At 49.5% G+C, this 19099-nt stretch overlaps 1 protein-coding gene across 1 annotated transcript in view; it reads left to right on the forward strand.

Moving 5' to 3' along the window:
• The first annotated feature begins 11 nt into the window (after positions 1-11).
• Positions 12-19099, forward strand: part of GRIK3 (glutamate ionotropic receptor kainate type subunit 3) — a 207375-nt gene continuing 188287 nt past the window's right edge. Inside the window, exon 1 of the mRNA XM_006924232.1 lies at positions 12-135. Within this exon, the coding sequence (XP_006924294.1) occupies positions 21-135 (115 nt within the window). The 5' untranslated portion in view covers positions 12-20. The remainder of the gene's footprint in view (positions 136-19099) is intronic.

Genomic DNA, 19099 nt, shown 5'->3' on the forward strand with positions numbered 1-19099 from the left:
ACGCACGGCGGCGCCCAACGATGACCGCTCCCTGGCGGCGCCTCCGGAGTCTGGTTTGGGAATACTGGGCCGGGCTCCTCGTGTGTGCCTTCTGGATCCCGGACTCGCGCGGGATGCCCCACGTCATCCGGATCGGTAAGGGCTCCCTGGAGCCGAGGGTCTCCGTGCGCCCGGGCGGGGGCGGGAATGGGGCCGCTGAACACGATCCCAAAAGATTCTGCCAACCTCTCCGGGCTGCCGGGCCGTGTGACCACAAGGAGCTCTTCCCGGTGAGGACAAAGTTCCAAGCCCGGGTCACGGGACTCACTTATTAGGGAGGAGGCAGCCGGGCCGAGGAGGGCGAGGGGCCCTTGTCGCGCTCCTGGGAGGCCAGACCTGGCGGGGTGTAGCGAAGCGTTTCAGCCCCAACACGAGTCGCGGGCGCATTGACCGGCGACTGCCAGCAGGACCCGCCGCAGACCGAGTTCTGGGACCCGGTTCCTCCGCGGAGCGGGAACCCTGGGGAAGGCGCCAACTTCTTCTTCCTCTTCGCTCCCTGCGGGCCCCTTGCCTTCACCTGGGGCATAGCTCCTGCGGCCGCGGCGGGAACGCACGACACCGCTTCGCATGATGGAGGCAGCCAGTGTCCTCTCCCAGGGGCCGCCCTTGGCCTCGCGAGCCCGCATTCAGCCCCGGTTGGTCGCTTCTGCCGCCCCTTACGGTGGGGGCCTCTCCCCCGCCTGGGGCAGCGCGGGTGGGGGGAAGGGAGCAACGGAGCCTGCCCAACGCAGCCACAGAAGGAAGCGAGACGGACGCGAGTGGCTTTTAAAGTTAGCCGAAATCCCTCCGCAGCTGGCGGCGGCTGGGCGCGCTGCGCGCGGTTTTCTGGGGGCTCTGGCGTCTCTGCGTCTCTTCTCGTCGCGGACTCTTACTCCCGGCTTTAACTTTGTTGTGGCCGCCCGAGGCACGCCGTAGGTAGCGCTCTGGGCTGTAGGGGTGAGGGGTGCGTGTCTTAGGCTCGCGGCCGCCAAGGCTGGGCCCGGTCTGGCCACGCGGGAGCCTCCGCCACGCAGGCCCTGCACCCGCCGCCAGGCCGGAGACCTGGGCCGCCTGGGTTCGCGAGGCGCCACCGCAAGCGTCTTGCACAAGGCGGGCAGAGCTCTGCCGAGCCAGGGCCACTTTCCTCCACTGTGGCTCTTCGTCTAGGCGCGGCCCCTGGGCTGCCAGAGGCGTGAGGGGTGCGCGGAACCAATGTCGGGCTTGGTTTCGTACTTGAGATTTTCCTAGGAGGCGGTCAGAAATCCTGGGGTCTGTCTCTTCCGTGGATCTCTCCTGGATCCCAGACCCTTTTGAGCTCGACACCTGGATGGCTGTAGAACACAATCCTCAGCTCTGCCCAAGCGGGGGTCTTTCAGTCCAAGCCCAGGATCCTGACAGGTGCACATCGGGAAGCAGAGGAGTCCAGTCTCTGGCCTCGGGGAACAGCCCTCACGGTCAGGCTTAACCCTTTGCAACCTAGGGTGTTTCTGGCAAGTCAAAAATATTTTCGATCTCTGCCTGAATGCCCAGTTTAGTCACCATTCCCGGGACAGGCAGCCCTTTAGTAGTGGGCCAGCGCTTCCTTTATTCCTTCCTTCCCTCTGTTTTTTTGGGGGGGGGATCTGCATGATATGGTGCCCTTGGGAGAAAAGAGGGGGACCCAAAAGGCTCTATGCACGCAGTCCACTCACTGCAGGTTCCTCTTCCGTGGCCCTTCCCCTGCAGGGGTGGGATGGGCATGCGCCCAGCCCAGCCTCAGGAGTGGAGGTCTTTGGTGGCCCAGGAAGACAGCAGCAGGTGAGGGCAGCCCCAGAAGAATGAGACCGGGGAGGGGCAGAATGATGTGTTCTCACCTGCCCCCTCTTCCTGTGAAATCGGCTTGCACTGGGGGACTCCTCACTGCCCTGAGGGGAATCCCCAAGCCTGCCCGCCCTTTCTTGGGTTCAGCGTGTAATAATGCAATTAAGGATGGCAAAGCCCTCTTCTCTTCTAATCTTCTTCATATTAAACCCCAGGATTAATTAGCGTGTCGGCCCAGGCCATTTATATCTGAGCCCAGCCCCATTTGATTCCCAGCCCGAGGACTGGGGTGCTGTGCCCATGCCAAACGTGACCACCAGAGCTGCGCCAGCTTGGATAGAGGATGAGAAGGCTCTGAGGCCTCTGGGCTTCTCTGGAGCTTCCTGGGGAGCTGAACTTCCATCCTTCTGAGCTAAGGCTTAAGCCTCAGCTGGATTCAGGGAACTACAGTAAATGTGGCACAGTGGATGTGGCAGAGAGGGAGAGAGAAAGAGGAAGGGAGGAAGAGAGAGAAAGAGGAAGAGAGAGAGAGAGAGAGAGAGAGAAAGAGAGTGTGTGTATCTGACTCTCATGCTGAAACCCAAACACACAGCCTTCGCCGGGCCCAATGCCATCTCCCTTTGCTCATTCCTCCCCACCCCTGTGATCTCAGGGCGCTGGCTGGGGCTGCAGGAATTGAGGCCCTAGAAATTGGGCTCCGGAGTGTGTAGGGTGCTTCTGGTTCTAGAGACTGGTGCCTGAGACGGCAGCACTTGGAGCCAAATCCTTCTCTAGCAGGCAGGCGTTGCCGAGCACCAGCCAGGGAGAGGGTTTTCCTGCAGGTGCGCAAAGGGCTCTCTGGGCTGGGGAGCAGCGTACCGCCCCTTCTCTTTGTGCCTCTTTTGGGGGCTGAAATTTCCTCTTAGACAAGGAGATGGATAGCTCAGCAGTGTGACAGAGTGTTCAAACAATCCGTCTTGAATAGATGAATTGCATTGCTCTGTCTTTTTGTAATTGTGTCTATCAGAGGGAGAGGTCAAGGCATTGATTGCTTGGATGGTTTGCAAGTAACAAAGGAGAGTGAGGGAGAGAGTGAGGGAGGGAGAATAATTGGATTGTAGTCTGCGGAAAAAAATGATCATTGATTATTTTATATGAATATGTGGAAGATGTATTCTGCGTGTGATTATTAAATGTTGTTCATTGAAGGTTTTTAAGGCATATTGTTTGGCATTTTATTATTATTATTATCGTTATTGTTCAGATAGATGCCGGTCTTAACTCATGGAAAGCAGTTTAATACATGGGTCCTCTCAGCCAAATGGGCTTCAGTGACCTCATGTGGGGACCTGGATTTCCTGGTTACATGAACTAGAAGCTGAAGTGGAGGGGCCCCTAGGCTGAGATCCAAAAGGCTTGGGTTTTCTGCTCTGTCTTCTGCCAGTTTACTGGGCCTTTTTGGTCAAATCACATTCTCCTTCCAACTCGGAGGCTCAGTTTCCCCATCTGTAAACTGTTGGGCTGACCATCATGGTTTGGGCTATTCTGTGGCTTCAGAGTTCCCTTCCGTACAGGCTGGTGGAGACTGCCAGCGCCATTGTAGTTTTCATGGTTAGCTCTGTTGTGTTTCATGTTACATACATACTATAGAATAGAGGGCCAGCCTGGAATTTGAAAGGGGAACCAGACAGCGGTGGCAGCAGCTGGGGAGCTTGAGTGGATGGTGGTGATCTCTAGTCAGACAGGAGGGAGGTTCAGAGCCAAATGACTGCAGAGACATAAAGCAGGTGTGTGTGCATGTGTGGGGGCTGGGGGGTGGGGGAGAGTGAGAGGGTGGGAGGGAAGGGCTGGCTTAGCTCCAGACTCACAGAGCATCTATAGACAGAGCAGATCAGAGCTGTGAGTCCCTGAGCTTAGGCTGGGGGCACCCAGCAGGCAATGGCAGTCTATCCCAGGGGAGTGCGGTTCCCACCCCCAGAGTCCCCAAACCAGCCCTGTCTGCATCTCCTCCCATCAGTTCACCCAAATGGTCCTGAACGTTTGGCTCCTGAGTTTGGGAGCCATTGCATGTAAAACAATGAGAATTTTCTCACGGTGACTGGCGAAGCACTGAAACATCACGCCTTGTCGGAGCAGACAGAAGCTGAATGAAGATCAATAGGGTTTGCCCCCCTGGAAGTAAATAGCTTCAGACGAGAGACCTGGGAGTGGCCTGAGGGGCCTTAGAGAGCATTAACTTGAGAAATTTCTGCCTCCACTTTCTAGCCCAGCTGCTCCTGTCCCTCCTTCTCTAGCTGGAGTTTAATTTCTTCTTGATGCCTGCCTCGCACTGCGCTAAACAGTCTTTTGACGTCAGGAAGATCTGGGGCTTTTAGAGGTGGTTTATGCACGGTGAGCCAGGCAACCGGTCCTGACTAGGTCTTTCCAAGGTCACTTGCATCCCCCTGCCTCTGAGCAGGACAGCTGACTTCAGGGGTCCAGCCCGCTGTGCTATTTCGAAAGGATTTTGAGGGGCCACTTTTCATTCCTACCTCTTCAGGAATACAAGGTTTCTTCGCTGCTTTTAGGATCCTTTGTGGAGATTATGAGCCTTCCTGAGTCCCTGTGTTTTTATAAGCACTCTCTGTCCCTGTCCCCAGAAACGGAGTACCCTCTGTGGGGGAGGAGGCACAGATGCCCTTGTAGGTACTAGAACAACCCCTCTTGGAGGAGGTACAAGGCCACATGCAGAGGAGGCTGCAGGGCTGCTTGGGGTGCTCTTTTAGGGGGAGACCTGATTGTGCTCCACAACCGAGGGCAAGCTTCCTCCACCTTGTCACAGACAGCTGCCCTTGCCTCTGCCTCCCGCAGTTTCAGCCTGAGCCCCACTTTGCTTACTCAGGACCCTCCAGAGGAAACTGAGAAAGCCGACGCTCCACTTGGCTGGGCAGCAGCAGAGAGGAGCCTGGAGCTTCCAGAGCCCTGCCTGGCAACAGAGAGGACTGAGGCTCCAGGATCGGGGCCCTTCCTCTGGGGCCAGCACCCAGCAGCCCTGGCTTGTCTTTAGGAGGCTGGCGTGATGGGGCTGGAGCTTTGGCTGGGCTGGCGGGAGGAAGGGGCTGGTGCAGATGGGGGCTTGCGGTGAGCTTCTTAGCTTAAATCGTTCTTCTTCCGGGTGCTCATCCCCAGCAGCAGCACCAGGGGGCAGTGTGCCTGTGCTAAGGTGGCTGTGGTGGCCTTGTCTTCTGCCTGGGCCCCTCCTTACCTGGGTCTGGAGCACAATCAAACTGATAAAACAATCACACAACAACAATACACTGGCCCCAATCTATTTGAGCGCTTATTCACTGTTAGGCATTGTGTTAAGTGCTTTTCAAACAATTACTAGTAATGTGGGTGAATAGTAAGTGCTCAATAAATGTAGCTGTTGCGTGTTCCTCATCATCTTATTTAGTCTTCACCACCCTGCAGGTATTATTCCCATTTTGCAGATGAGGGAACTAAGCTTGGTGAAGTCACTTGCCCAAGATCCCACGGCCAGTGAGTGGTAGAGACAGGATAAGAATTCCCCTCCAGTCAGTCTGACTCCAGATCCTGTGCTTTTTTAGCTGTCTGTGTATTTGGAAGATAGATATTAACAGTTTCTACAGGCGCTGAGTGCAACTCCCCAACCCCGTGGTTCTAGGTAATGAGTGTGGCCTCAGCGGGGCTGGGCCGTTTGGCTTGTTATGGGGGATGCCTGTGTAGACTCTGCAACATTTAACCCTCCCAGGCTTTCAGAGTCAGACTGGCCTTGCTGATGGGCCACGTGGCAGATATGCTTCCTTGTGAGGAAAGGTATGGATTGTCTTTCCCACCCCTTCTACCAGTACGCGTTCTTATACTGATTGCACCCCACCTTGTCTGGGCTTCTGCACTCTGCCCAACACTTTAATCCAAGGAAATAAAGGTTGGGCTCTCTTTTGGGTGTGGTCAGCCCACCCACAGAAATCTCTCTGTTCTGGGGACTCTAGCCTGCATGTCCCCCAGGCAGCCACCATGCTGTTTTTAAAGACAATGTCAGAGCCTTGAGGAAACCCCAGGACCCCATGTGTATGTCCCCTCCTTACCTCCATGTCTTCAGCTAGTGCCCTGGCCAGAGGAGATGACCAGTAAGTTAGCTCTTCGTTCTCCCTTTCTTTTCTCACCTCCCTTTTCCCTCCCCCATCCTGTCTCCTCTCCCCTCCAAATTATTTCCAGGCTAATAGGTTTTATGGTCATTTTACTTTTAAGCAAGTGTCACATTTTAACCTTCTAAATAGAGACTGCCTTGCCAGGAATTGAGTCCAGGGGACAATATTAGGGTAAAGCTTGCTGACACTGGGCCCTGGCATATGTGTTAAGGGCGAGAGCTATCCAGGCCACCCTCCCCCGTGGGAAAGAACCAACCCTTCTTTTCTACCATGTTCCTTCTTTCGGGGGAAATGGGGACACCAGGACAGCGGTGGCTGCCAGAGACTGAACTGTTCTGGCAGTAAGGAAAGCGGCATGGCTCAGAGTCCTTACAGAGGTGACAGATTTGGGACAAGCATGATCAGAGGGGTCATGTTATTTTTCTAGGGCCTCAATTTCCCCATCTGTAAAATGGTGATGATGTTGCCTGCCTCATAGGGTCGAATAGATGTGATATCTTTTCAAAAACACTTACATGCTGTCCAAAGATCAGCATTTCTTCTTGTTTTTCAAGGAGTCTGACTCGCACAGGGCCAGGACTAGGATGAGGTGAGTGAGGCAGCTAAGGAGCAGAATTTAAGGAGGCTGTTAACGGTGACCCTGAACTTGCACAAGTGACGGTGAGAGTGGTACCTCCTCAAATTTCGCATCCCTCGGCGCCTCACTGGCCTGCCCCAGCACTTGTATTTGCTGTTCTCTTCTCCTTCTCCTGTGCTCCAGGGACAACATCCTAACGGAGGGCAGTTGGGAGAGAGGGGACTGGACTGAAGGTGAGGCGACTGGTTTTGAGGACAACAGGTCCTTCTGATTTTGCTTTTGTTTCTCATTAGCCACATTTCGTAGCCGTTGTGCCCACAGCACTCTTCCCTACCTTACCTCGTTGTCTTTCCAGGGTCCACACTGTCTCCAGGGTCCACACTGTCTTTCCAGGGTCCACACTGTCTCCAGCTCCAGCCTGGCACGCCCGTCTCCCCAAAGCTCACTTTCCCATGTCCCTCTTCTGGATTCCTTTGGCCCCAGCCTGGCACGCCCGTCTCCCCAAAGCTCACTTTCCCATGTCCCTCTTCTGGATTCCTTTGGCATTTAGACTTTCTTTACTAATGCTTATTGACCTTGGCTGTAGTTATACTTGTGGGTGTCTAGGGCTTTCTCTAGTCCATGTGTGTCGTACTTCTACCATTAGACAAGGAGTTGCCCAAGGGTGCTTAAGGCCACCTTTCCCTCATCTCCACCAAGAGGTAGAATTACATTTTTGGAGTCAAGTGATATACGTCATTGATTCTGAGATTGGCCCCTCATTTTCACATCTCTGAAATCAGTATGTATCTCACATGTCATGTCTGAGTTTACTTGCAGGATTTTTTTCTTTCTTGGCACTTCAGATCTAATGGTGTGTCTTGGGTTTGATGAAATGTGGTGGATCTGAATTTGAGTCTAACATATACTTACTGTGTGACCTTGGGCAACTCATTTAACCTCTGAGCCTCCATTTCTTCATCTATAAGATAGAAATATTAACATTAAGTTAAACCACATTCAGCTGTTTTTGACCTACAAAAATTTCATATGGTTAAATCTTATAGTATCATCTTCATAGGGTTTGCGTGAGGATTAAAGTAGATAAAGTATACAAAGCTCTTTGCACAGTGCCGGATGTTCAATAAATGTTAGGAGAAAAAGATTTCCCAAGGGCGGAGGCCATGTCTCTGCCATCAGACTGTGAACTCTAAGGATGTCCTCTTCTCATGTATCATCTGCCTTGTGCCAACCTTGATGCTCAGTGCTCCATGCAGCTCAGTATGTGGCATTTGCCCATTACCCATATACCCATGTACCTACAGTGGAATGGATGGATCAACAGCCTGTGATAATTATCCACCATGCTAGAGAGCAAGAGAGTGCCCTTCCAAGGAGGCTTCTTTATGTCAGCTCCCAGACTCCTCCTGGCCTGTTATTTCTCATACACCTGCAGCCCACAGGGAGCTGGTTCTTCCCTACATTTGCAACATTTTCATTGAAATGCACTTTGCATGTATTCAGAGATGGAAAGAGTCTGGTCATGGGATGCTCTTGAAGGGTTGGTCCAGGGAGTCCTGATCAGTCCTTCTTAGATGGGGAGTCCAATTTTGCTTTCTGGGCAAGAAACAGGTACAGTCCATAGAGAGGGTCTGTGGCTGAAGGCTGGGCCCCAGAGGATAGACACTACTGGCTCTGCTGGGAGACACCAGGTAATGAGGCTGCAGCAAAAGCCGGGGAGGAGAGAGGCCCCATGATGATCATTCAGATTGGAGAAAATGAGATGGAGTGAGATCCAGGGGGAGTGGCGGTTTCGACTCCAAATCCTTTGGTGCCATGCTGAATGGTAGTTAAGGAAGGAAGAGGGGAAAAAAAGAGCGAGAAGGAGCTAAGATTTTAGTTTGTGTGAAGAGGGTTCCAATCCATAGGAGACGATTAAGTCTTGTGCTATTAAAGGGACCGATGCAGACAGGCTGCCGATGGAAGGGGGTTTATAGAGTTCTCAGAACAACTGCAGGGATGAGCTCTTTAAAGACGAGAACAAGGGAGACCTCTGCAAAGCTTTCCTGCATCTGCTTTGCAGAACCGAAATATGCTCTTCCAAAGAGCTTGCCCAATTGGGCGGAAAAGCAAAAGCAGGCAGCCACGGACTTCCCAGGGCTCCAGACATCACATTTCCTGTCTAAGGTGCAGAATCACAGAATCCAGGCTTAAAAGAATCTCAGGGGTCATTCCAGACCTCTGGTTCCCAAACATTCACTTGCACCAGAATCTCTTGGAGCTCTCAGTAAAATACAGGTTGCTGGGCTCCACCCCACAGCTTCTGATTCAATGGGTCTAGGTGAGGCCTGAAATTTTGCATATTAATGGGTTCCCAGATAATGCTGATGCTGTTCATCTGAGGACCACACTTTGAGAACCACTTCTCTGAGTCACAGGAGGATCCCCCACTGGTAGGTCCATATCTAGTCTCTGATTGAATACCCCTGTAGTAGGAAGCTCATCTCTTTTTGACCTTACTTTGTTCCTGATTGCAAATGCTTTGACCCACTCCAATCTTTGCAAAATTTCTTCTCAAATTTGTCTGCTTGCAGTTCCAGGGAAAGCACTATATCTTGGACATTGAAAGTATAGGTTCTGAAATGCATCTTCTGAGTTTAAACTCTCATTCCCTCCCTCCAGGCTATGTCATTTTGGGTAAATCACCTAACTTCTGTAAGCCTAGATTTCCTCACCTGTGAAATGGGGATAATAATAGATTTGACCACATGGGGTCATTGTGAAAACTAACATGCTTGGTACAAAGGAAGCCATCAATACATTTTAGCAATCGAGCATTGTGGGTAGGCTCACAGGTCCTGGAATCCGACACCCTGAGGTTTAAGGCTGCCGTCGTCACTTCCCACCTGTGTGATCTTGGATAAATTGTTTAATCTTGCAAAATAATAATAATGATAGTACCTGCCTCACGCGGTTTTTGTAAGGATTAAATGCATTAATACAGGTGAAATTAAGTTTAGAACATAGTCACAGTAAGCACTCAATAAATGTTACCCATTACCCTAACTGCTGTGATCACCCTGCGCACTGATTCTGGTTCAGATTAGCTCCCTGTCTGCCTCATATGCAGCCCTGCAGAAATATAAAGCTATTTCTCTGGATTAAAGATGCCCAATTCTTCCTTCCAGTGTGGTGCTGAGAGCTAATCACAGTACTGCTTATGTATTGAAACCAGTAAGCTCATTGCCTCCTCATCTCAGCTTTGGTGTCGGGTTATACAACCCTAGATTATTCCAGCCTTTTCAGCAGCCATTTTGCTCTGTTGATTTTTACCGAGCCAGTGGTCTCATGAGACATGAGGTCTTTTCCACAGACATCACTGCTGATCTATAACTTCTCTCATCTTCTCTTTGGCAGTTCATCTTTTGAGCCTAAAGGCAGGACCTGTCATTTATCTCTAGTAAATCCTATCATTGAACCTCCAGGCGGTTATTCTTCTCTTTGTTTCTGGACCACCAAAGCCTGTTCCCATCTCCCCATCCTTGAGAGGTAGGCATGAATATCATCCTCTTCTTCCCTGGCCTCTCTCCTCAGGTCTACGGTAGAGAGGTTATGTGCTTATTGGCCTACAGTATGGCTGGGGCTGGGAACCACTGCTCTGGATAGTGAAGCTTCTATGGCCCCCTCTCTGTCATCTGGCATGCTTTCTGCTATCTGAGCCTAGGTGAATATGCCTACCCTCTCTTCAGCTTTGTCTGCCACCAACACATTAGGCAGGGAATGACTGATGTTAGAGTCTGTTGTCTTTATTCAGTGGTCCACTACCCCACACTTTAACCCATTTCAAATCCCACTGGTTTCCTCATGCTTTCAGGCTATTTGCGACCTGCCGTGGTTGGCATCTCCAGACTCATGCACTGTCTCTCCTTGGCTCACACATCCTCTCAGCTCCAGTGTACTGAATACCCAAGTCCCTGGAAGGAACTGCGACTTCCTTCACACTCTGGACCTCTTCTCTTGCTATTCTTTCTGGCAAACATCCAGTCATCCTTCAAGTCTCAGCAAGTATATCCTTTCCTCCAGGAAGCCTTTCTCAGCTCCTACCTTCTATGAGTCCCCACAGTACCCTGAACTTCCCTTGTCATAGCACTTACTGACTGTAATTCTCAGTTACCTTAGAGATAAGTACAATACAAACATGAACTTTAGCTGGCTTAGTCACTGCTTTGTCCAATGCATTTAGTATTGTGCATGGCATATAGTAGGTGATTAATAACTATTTGTTGAATAAATAAATGCATTGATGAATATAGTCATTTGAACATAAGTCCACCCAACTGCCCTGTCATTCAGCTCAACACTTTCTCTATTCTGTCAATAGGATTTTGTGGAAGACGTTGTTAGATTCTTCAGTGAAGTTAGGGTCCTAATGGTGTCTGTGGTATTCTTCTGATATATCAATTCAGCATCTTGTAAGCCAAGACCTTTTCCATTTAGACCAGTGGTCCCCAACCTTTTGGCACCAGGGACCAGTGCTCCTATGAGAATCTAATGCCTGATGGTCTGAAGTGGAGCTGAGGTGGTGATGCTAGTGCTAGAGAGCTTCTGCAAATACAGATGAAGCTTTTCTCGCTAGCCTGCCACTCACCTCTTGCTGTGTGGCCCAGTTCCTAAGAGGCCACAGACCAGTATCAGTCCATGTTTGGGGGTTGGGAACCCCTGATTTAGACTATTGGAAAGAGCTAGAGTATGTAGAGGAATGGGCCCTTCTTTCTCAGACCTAAAATTGGTCTTTACATCCATTGTCTGGTTTTATATCATGATTCTTCTCTTGAGAAAGACACAAACTGTCTACTTCAAGAAGAGACAAGAAAAAACCACAATCTGCCTGCCTTTTCTGGCCTCACGCCTCTTTCTTTCCCGCTTATCCTTCAGCATTTCTGCTGCTCCCTTTGGGAGTTTAACCAAGGGAGCTTAACAGGACATCTGCTGTTCCATCTTTAATAGGCTGATCACTCAGGACAGCTGCCAGGCAGGACTGTAGCTGTGCCCTTTTACTGCCACCAGTCGGGATCAGGTTTCCCTTTTCCTGTCTTCACCACATCACTGGATCCTGCTAGGATGTGTAGACAACAGATCTACATGACAACTTTCTGTAAGCGAGTTGTTGATAGTTATCCTGGGGATTCAGCTGGGGCCATTTAGCCCTGAGAACATATACATCATCCATTCTGGGTTCTGGAGAGTGTGAATGTGTACACATGTCTGTGTTTGTGTACTTGAAAGAAACGACCAATTGGAAGTTTGCTTCTCTAGCACAAGCTTCCAAAATTGGGGCTCAATAGCTATTCTTTATCTCAATCCTGATGTGTAAATACAGTGACTTTCCTTTGGATTAGTGGGGAAGCGAAGGACTTAAGTAATGGTTCCAGTTCCTGACTGACTGGGCTGATCTGTCTGCTGTCTTAATGTAGTTGAGAGTGAGGACAGTTTGGGACAGGCTTGCAGTGGAGCCCTGAGATTCCGCTCCTGAACATGACAGGACCAGGATCTTCCCTGAGCCGGGCCCATCCCTTTCTTGCTTCTTTCCCCAAGGAAACAGATGACACATTATGAGCAGAAAGAGCCTGTTGCCTACATGGCCATTTTTCCTGCCCAGTTTAATAGAGATGACAGCCGTCTATTTTACTTGTCTCGTAACATCGAATCAGTAAATAAAATATGGGTGAACTCTCAGGTTGATCTGAATTATGGCTGGTCTGTGGAGACTGTGGGCTGGGGGAGAGTTGAGCGGAGATTGAATCCCCAGCTTCTGGCAAGAGAAGCTGAGCCTTGTGTCTTTTTCTGGATCCGGAAAACCTTTCTTTGCTGAAGGAGGCCAGACAAGATCATTCTGTTTGACAGTCTCTGAGTCCATGGAAGAACACAAGTGGAGGCACCCCAAATGTTGAGACTACGGGAGTGCAGTACCTGCCCCCACTCTTTTTTTATCACAGTTTGAGATGCTGAGGACTGAGAGGGGTAAATGACTGATACCACAAACCTTGGTGAGCCGTTGGAAAAATCAGATGAATCTCTGACCCCTGGTCTATTAAGAAAACCCCATCCACTTCCCTATTACACACACACACACACGCACGCGCACACACACACACACACGTTTGAAGCTTTAAATTTGCAGTCTTAAAGATAAGGAGACTAGATTTTTCCACTGTGGCAAAAAAAGAATTTTTTTCCACACTGAAGGAGAAATACAAATAAGATTCATATGTGTTTATAAAAGCTCGTAGATGACAATACACCCTGTGTGGTTTGGTGACAGGTAGGGAAATTAAGGTTCACGCCCAACCTCTGAGTTCAGCACCACGGAGAGCAGCCAGGCCCTCCGGTAGCGGGAAGGCGCCATCTGCACGCTGACTTTTCTAGTAAGGGTGATGTGGTTATTGTAAGGTCTTGCTAAACAGGCATTCTTTTTCTAAATGCTATTCATCTAGGATTCTAGTGTTCATAAACCGGACTGAGGTGTTTAGCAGGCACACAGTAGGCTAGTAAGAACTACCGTTTGTGGTCGTTCTAACTGAGTAACAGAAAAAGAAAATGAAGTGAATGGATAGAATTTTCTCCCTTCCCCCTGCCCCGCCCCCCACATAAATTGTTCTTAAATCTTTTGTGCCTTGTACAACTTGTCTGCTAGGGAGCAGTAGCAGATGACAAAACGAATGAACGTTCCATTGTCCTATATCACACCTGATACCAAGAATCTTTGCTCAGCTTGTCAGCATCATCTTTCACATTGCATTTGGTAAGTAGGCTTTGGTTATATGTTTTTATCCTGCTAAATGTGATTTCTTAAAAGTATTTTGTGTGTTATTATTTCCTGAGTTGTGGAGCCCTGCATACCTTTAATAGAGCTGTATTTTCTGCTAAATACAGCCAAATAAAATTACTCCTCATTCAGGTGATGAGAATTAAATGTGTCACAGCTTTGTGGCATTCCCCAAAGAACCCAGCAGTACCAGGTGCTCTACCACCTGGATGTGTCTGAGAAGCCTTGCGATTGGGCTGGGCATTTACAAAGGTCTCTCCCAGACAGTAAAGTGACCTCAGCATGTCTCAGAGAAAGGGGGGAGCTTTTGTCTACCATGAGGTACCATTAGGGTCCTGAGAGTTGGCTGGAATACCTGGACTAGATGCCAAATGGCATAGGAGGCTGAGTGTTAGAAGAATAGAGTCAGAGGAATTGACTTTGGCCTCTGAACAAAGAGTGAGGTTTAGGTAAGTTGGACCCAGGGATTTAGGAGGCAAGATGCCACCTGAAGTCATAAAGCATCTAGAAAGAGCTGGCATGAGCAGGGAGGAAGTGGGTCTACCAAGCAGCGTACTTTAGGGCCCTGGCTTGAGACAGCTCAGTAAGAAGGGACTGGGGTTTTTGCTGCTCTTGCTTGCATTCGCAGAATCAGAGAAATCTGCTTTGGAAATGTGGCTATTTTTATGCTGTTTGTAATTTAGTGTTTATTTCCTGTCTTTTTCACGTGGGCTCTGGGCTGACTCACTGATTCACCGAACATTTTTGGAGCGTCCACTCTGTGTACTGCAAAGTACACAGAGCAGGGGATCGCAGGGGTCCAGGGGAATGGAGCAGCATTCTTGGACCTGCTGGCATCTGAATGACTTCATGGTTGATCCAAGTAGGTGACCTGCAGTGATAACCATGGTTCCTTGAACATTTAGATACATACAATTCAGACAGTCTTGCACTTGTATCTTCCTCATTCCCCTGTGTGCTGGGGAGGAGTGCTGAGGCTCAGAGGGAAGAGACAAACTAAAGATCACCCAGTGGAGCCACAGCTCTTCCTTTTCACCCTTCACTCCCACTCTCCTTCTTGCCCTTGCTTCTTCTGGATCATTCTATAACTTACATTGTTCCGAGAATTCTTTCACTCCTGAGCTGTCACTCTCCATCCTCAAGTCCCACTCAGTGTTCCTTTTGGCCATTTTTCTGTCTCTCTAGATGGGGTGGGTGCACGTGTAAAGAGAAAGAGGAAAGGTGAGGGCAGGTGTTAGTATCCAAATTTTAAGTCTCTAGGGGATACGATTCTGCCTCTCGCGTGAGAAAGTTCTCCTTTTCGGCTATTTCAGATTCTTCCTGCTGTAATGTAAATCCATTTCGTCCGTGACCTGACATGGCTATTTGTGGAGTTTGGGAGGGGACATCTAAATTGGAAGCCAGCAGCTTCAGGGACTTTTCTTTCTGGGGCTGTAGCAAAGAAGCTCTCAGACAATTAAACTAAAATGGCTACACTTTCGCTCACATGGGCTTGGACAGATTTATAATATTTTCTTTTTTAAAAAATTGGGACTTTTTTTCCCATGCAGACAATGATTTATGGAATAATCAATTTCTTTAGCTACCTAATACATTGGAGTGAGCTGTCAGTGCAGGCATCAATCTCCCCCAGAGGCTGGGGAGGGCGGAAAGCCTTTAGCTTGACTCACCCGGCAGAAGGCAGCTTTTTCTGTGAGCTGCTTTGATCCCAGACCTGGATCTGAGGCCTGTAGTAAGGAAGGTCTGGGGCTCCTGCAGCCCCACGCTTTGAGCAAAAATGCTAATGCTTTCTCCTTATCAGTCTCGGCCTCACCCAGAGAGGAGTGAGGTGCAGCATGTGCTGTCTCCATTGTGCAGGTATGGAGATTAAGTGCCAGAGAGGATGCTCAAAGACTGGAGTTTGGAGATGTGAAGGCAAAGCGTGGTATCTTTAAATCTCTGAGGGCTGCAGTGTAGAGGGAGGAAACCTGGTTTTATAGGTCCCAGTAGAGAGAATTGGGGCCAGTGGGGTGATGGTCCAAGAAGGCAACAGTTCAACCCTTGGCAGTGCCCATGGATCAGGAAGGAGACTGGGGGCTATAGCCAGCTTCAGGGAGGGCCCATCAAATTTTTGAGCAGTATAATGCCTAATATACTGCTATGTCTGATGTCATTTAATTTTCATATCTCTCTAATGTAGGTATGATTACCTTATTTTGCAAATGTAGAAATTGATGTCTAAAGCAGGTGGATAGTCCAAGGTCATACAGCTGGTCGAGGTGGAGCTTTATGCATTCATTCTTACAAGCAGTTGTTTACTCCGTGAGCCTTTACTGAGCACAAACTATATGTCAGCACTGTGCCAGGTGCTGGTACTATGAAGGTGAGCAAGATAGACGTGATCCTCACCCTCCTGGGGCTTGCAGTCTGGCAGGAAAGACAGACTTCAAAGAGTCATTACCGTTTAAAAACGTTACAGAAAGGAAGTGCAGACTGCCAGGGGAAATCGGGAAAGGCTTCCCTGAGGAAGTGACATTTGGGCTGAGACCTGAGGGATGGTTAGGTGAAGGTGCTAAGGAGGAGTGAGGGATATGTTCTAGGTAGAGGGAATAGCATATGCAAACACCACGGGGCAGACCGTTGTGTTAAGTTGCACCACATGAACTACCAGCTTTGTAGGTCAAACCTGGTCAAATGCCAACAATTTTACGTCTCAAACTAGTGTTTAAAAAACTCAAGGAAGTCCAGTGTGAGTGGAGTGAACAGAGGGATGTGGCAAAAATAAAGCCTAAGTAGTGAGCTTCACGGAAAGCCATATAAGTCAAGGTAAGGAGGCTGGACTACCTCAAGGGCACTTGGGAGCCGTTGAGGACTATATGAAGGGGTAAAACATAACTAGATTTGTACCTTTGAAAAGTTGTCCTGGTGGCCATGCATTGTGACTACAGGAGGTACAAGTGGAAGCTGGGGGACTATCAGGAAGCTGTTTGAGTACAGATGAGAAAGGACAGAGATGTGGAGACAGAATGGAGGGCTGGTTAGAGACCAAGTGTCCTGACACCTGGTCCAGGGCTCTCCACAGAAGCCTGGCAGTCCCCTTTGTCCCAGGCCTGAGCACTGGAAGCCAGGCCATGACACACATGAGTAGTCCATTCCTGGAGCCATGCACCTGTTTTGTGAGACCTCCATTGATGAAGGCCACATTTGGCCGTCTGCAGGCTCGGCTGGGCTTCCAGCACCATTTCATTGTTCCCTGGTTTGACCAGAAAACCCTTGGCGTGTTCTATCTCCTGGCACCCAAGGTGGCAAGCACTTCTTGAATGGCGATTGCTCGCTTTACCACCTCCTCCAGCAGGCAGGCAAGTCCTGGATGTCTGGCAGCTCAGCCAGGATTTCTGAGAGTCCTAGGTCCCTCTGACAACCTGGCAGAGAGGCCCGGGAAAGGGTCTGTCTGGTATCAGCTTTTCCCTTAGAAGTTTCCAAGGGGTCAGGAGCTTCCCTGTGGCTGAGCTGAAACCCCTTCTTCCACTGAGGGTGGAGCTATCCTTCTCCTTGGCAGACTTGGTGAGAGGAGAGAGACTTTAGCCTGCAGGACAGGTGCAGGAGTAACTGATACGTAGGACTGCAGCAGCAGGGGTGGGAACGGCAGCCCCACAAAGACTTGTCGGGCTACGTTTTCCTTATGGTTTCAATTTCTAGGGTGCTGTGCTAACACAGTATGACTATATTCATAAAAATAGCAATAGAGATCCCTTGGAGGCTTACGATGTGCTTATAATAAGTTTACAATAGGCATCTTCCAGACATTCAGTCACTTAATCCAGCAATCTAAGAGGTAGGACTTTATCCCCACTTTATAGATAAGGAAACTGAGAACCTAGGATAATGCACACAGAGGAGGCAGTCCATCGATGTTAGCTAATACAGTTATCATCTTCGTGGTCATCATCATCATCATGATTGCTGTTTTATTTTCAATAATGGATGCAAAGACCTATCACAGTGCCTGGTACACAGTAGGTGTTCAGGAGTATTAGTTGAATCTGTTTGTACAGATTCACGCAGAATATGGAGTGAGTGGACGGGGTCCAGAAACCAGCTTGGGACAGGATCTTCCCAGCTCCCTTAATTCCTGAGGATCTTTGCTCCCACTTCCCTAGCCCTGGCCTTTTTTTAGCCTGGTCACTTTCCTTTCTTGTGCTCCTTGCCCGTCCCCCATTCCTCTAGCCGGAGCACCCAGATTCTCTGGCCTCCTTGGCAGCTGTCCTCTCCTGGCAGCTGCAAGGAATTCAGGGACAACCCCAGTGCCCCTTTTCTTGGAGGTGGGAGTTTGCAAGACCCCTGTCCTTCAGGATTTCACATTGCAGGGCTCCACCCAGTCCTCAGCCACTAGCAGACCCCTCTCCTGGCCCCCAGTGCGGGCTCCAGAGAAACCGCTTCACATATAGAACCATTATCAGCTTGGGGCAGGTAGGGCTGTTCCTGACTCCCATGCTTCTGCACTCTGTGCTTCGCACCTGGAATCCCCTCCCCTCTTTGGCTGAATTTCTTCTTTCTCATGTTTCATGTCCTATTGCAAGTCTCACCTTCTCCAGGAAGCCTCCTCTGGTGCACCCAGGCAGTGATGGTCATGACCTTTCTGAGCATCCCTGGAGCCTTTCTCTAGCCTCCTCTTCAGAGCACTTCTCATTGGTGTAGAAATGATCTCCTTCACCACTGGTCTTCCTTATGAACCCAGAGCTCTCACCGTTGAAGCTTTTGGACATCTTGCATTTGCCTCAAACTGTTTTTTTTATTTTGTTATTAAAATACTGTCACCGACAACAATGCCTTTTGATGGTTCATTCTCTTGAAGACGAGTCCTTCGCCTCGAATTCAAGAAATACTCTTCCTGAACTCTGTTTCTGGGTTCTGCCTCCCCCGCCACCCCCATCAATTTAATTTTAAGTTGAATTAGTTTTGTAAGTTAATTTAACCAGCATTCAAAACTTAGGATGTTTTATATAAAATTTTGGATTTCCAGCTTCTTGTTCCACATGCCACAGCCTCCTCTCCCTATGGCGCATCCCCTGCGTCAGGGCCATTTACTGTCATTCACGTGCTGTTTCTCTCGCAGTAGAGTTAAGAGAGAAAAGTAAAATATTTTGTGTGCCTGTGTTTTTATTTTCAGGAGTAAACAAAAGACAGACTAAGAGGGCTGTTCATTTCTCATGTTTTTCTCTTACCTAAAGTCCTGCTTTACTTTAGGTTTCCTGTTGGGCCCCACTAGCATCTCACCCTGCACCGCCTCCCCGCCCCCACCATGGTCCAGGAGCTTCTCAAGGGCAAGGACTTTATCTCATTCCTATTTACCATGATAATAACAGCTATCATTCATTGAGCCATTGTCTATCTCATTTAACCCTCACAACAACCCTAAGGTAGGTGTAGTTATTCCCACTTTCCAGATGGGGGATTTGAGCCCTGGTGAGGTCAAGGCACCCCTTTAGTAAGTGATAGTGTCACCAAGATGTGAATGCTGTCCTGCCTGGCTCCAATTTGTTCCCCAGTGTATTCTCAGCCACCCCAAGTGAGGCCAACAGTAGGCAATTAATAAGTATCCCAACAAATCAAATTGAATTCCAGAGTCAAGGATGGGATGGAGCCAGGTGAGACCCCCCGCATCGCCACCCACTACCAGCAGCACCACCACCACAGTGGACAATGGTAGGTTTAGGATGCTTCTTCCTTCCTTCCTTATTTTGGCACCTAGCTGGCTCCAAACTGCTGCTGTATATCTCTAGGGCGGCA

Source organism: Pteropus alecto, unplaced genomic scaffold, assembly GCF_000325575.1.
Source record: "Pteropus alecto unplaced genomic scaffold, ASM32557v1 scaffold39, whole genome shotgun sequence".
NCBI classification, from domain to species: Eukaryota; Metazoa; Chordata; class Mammalia; order Chiroptera; family Pteropodidae; genus Pteropus; species Pteropus alecto.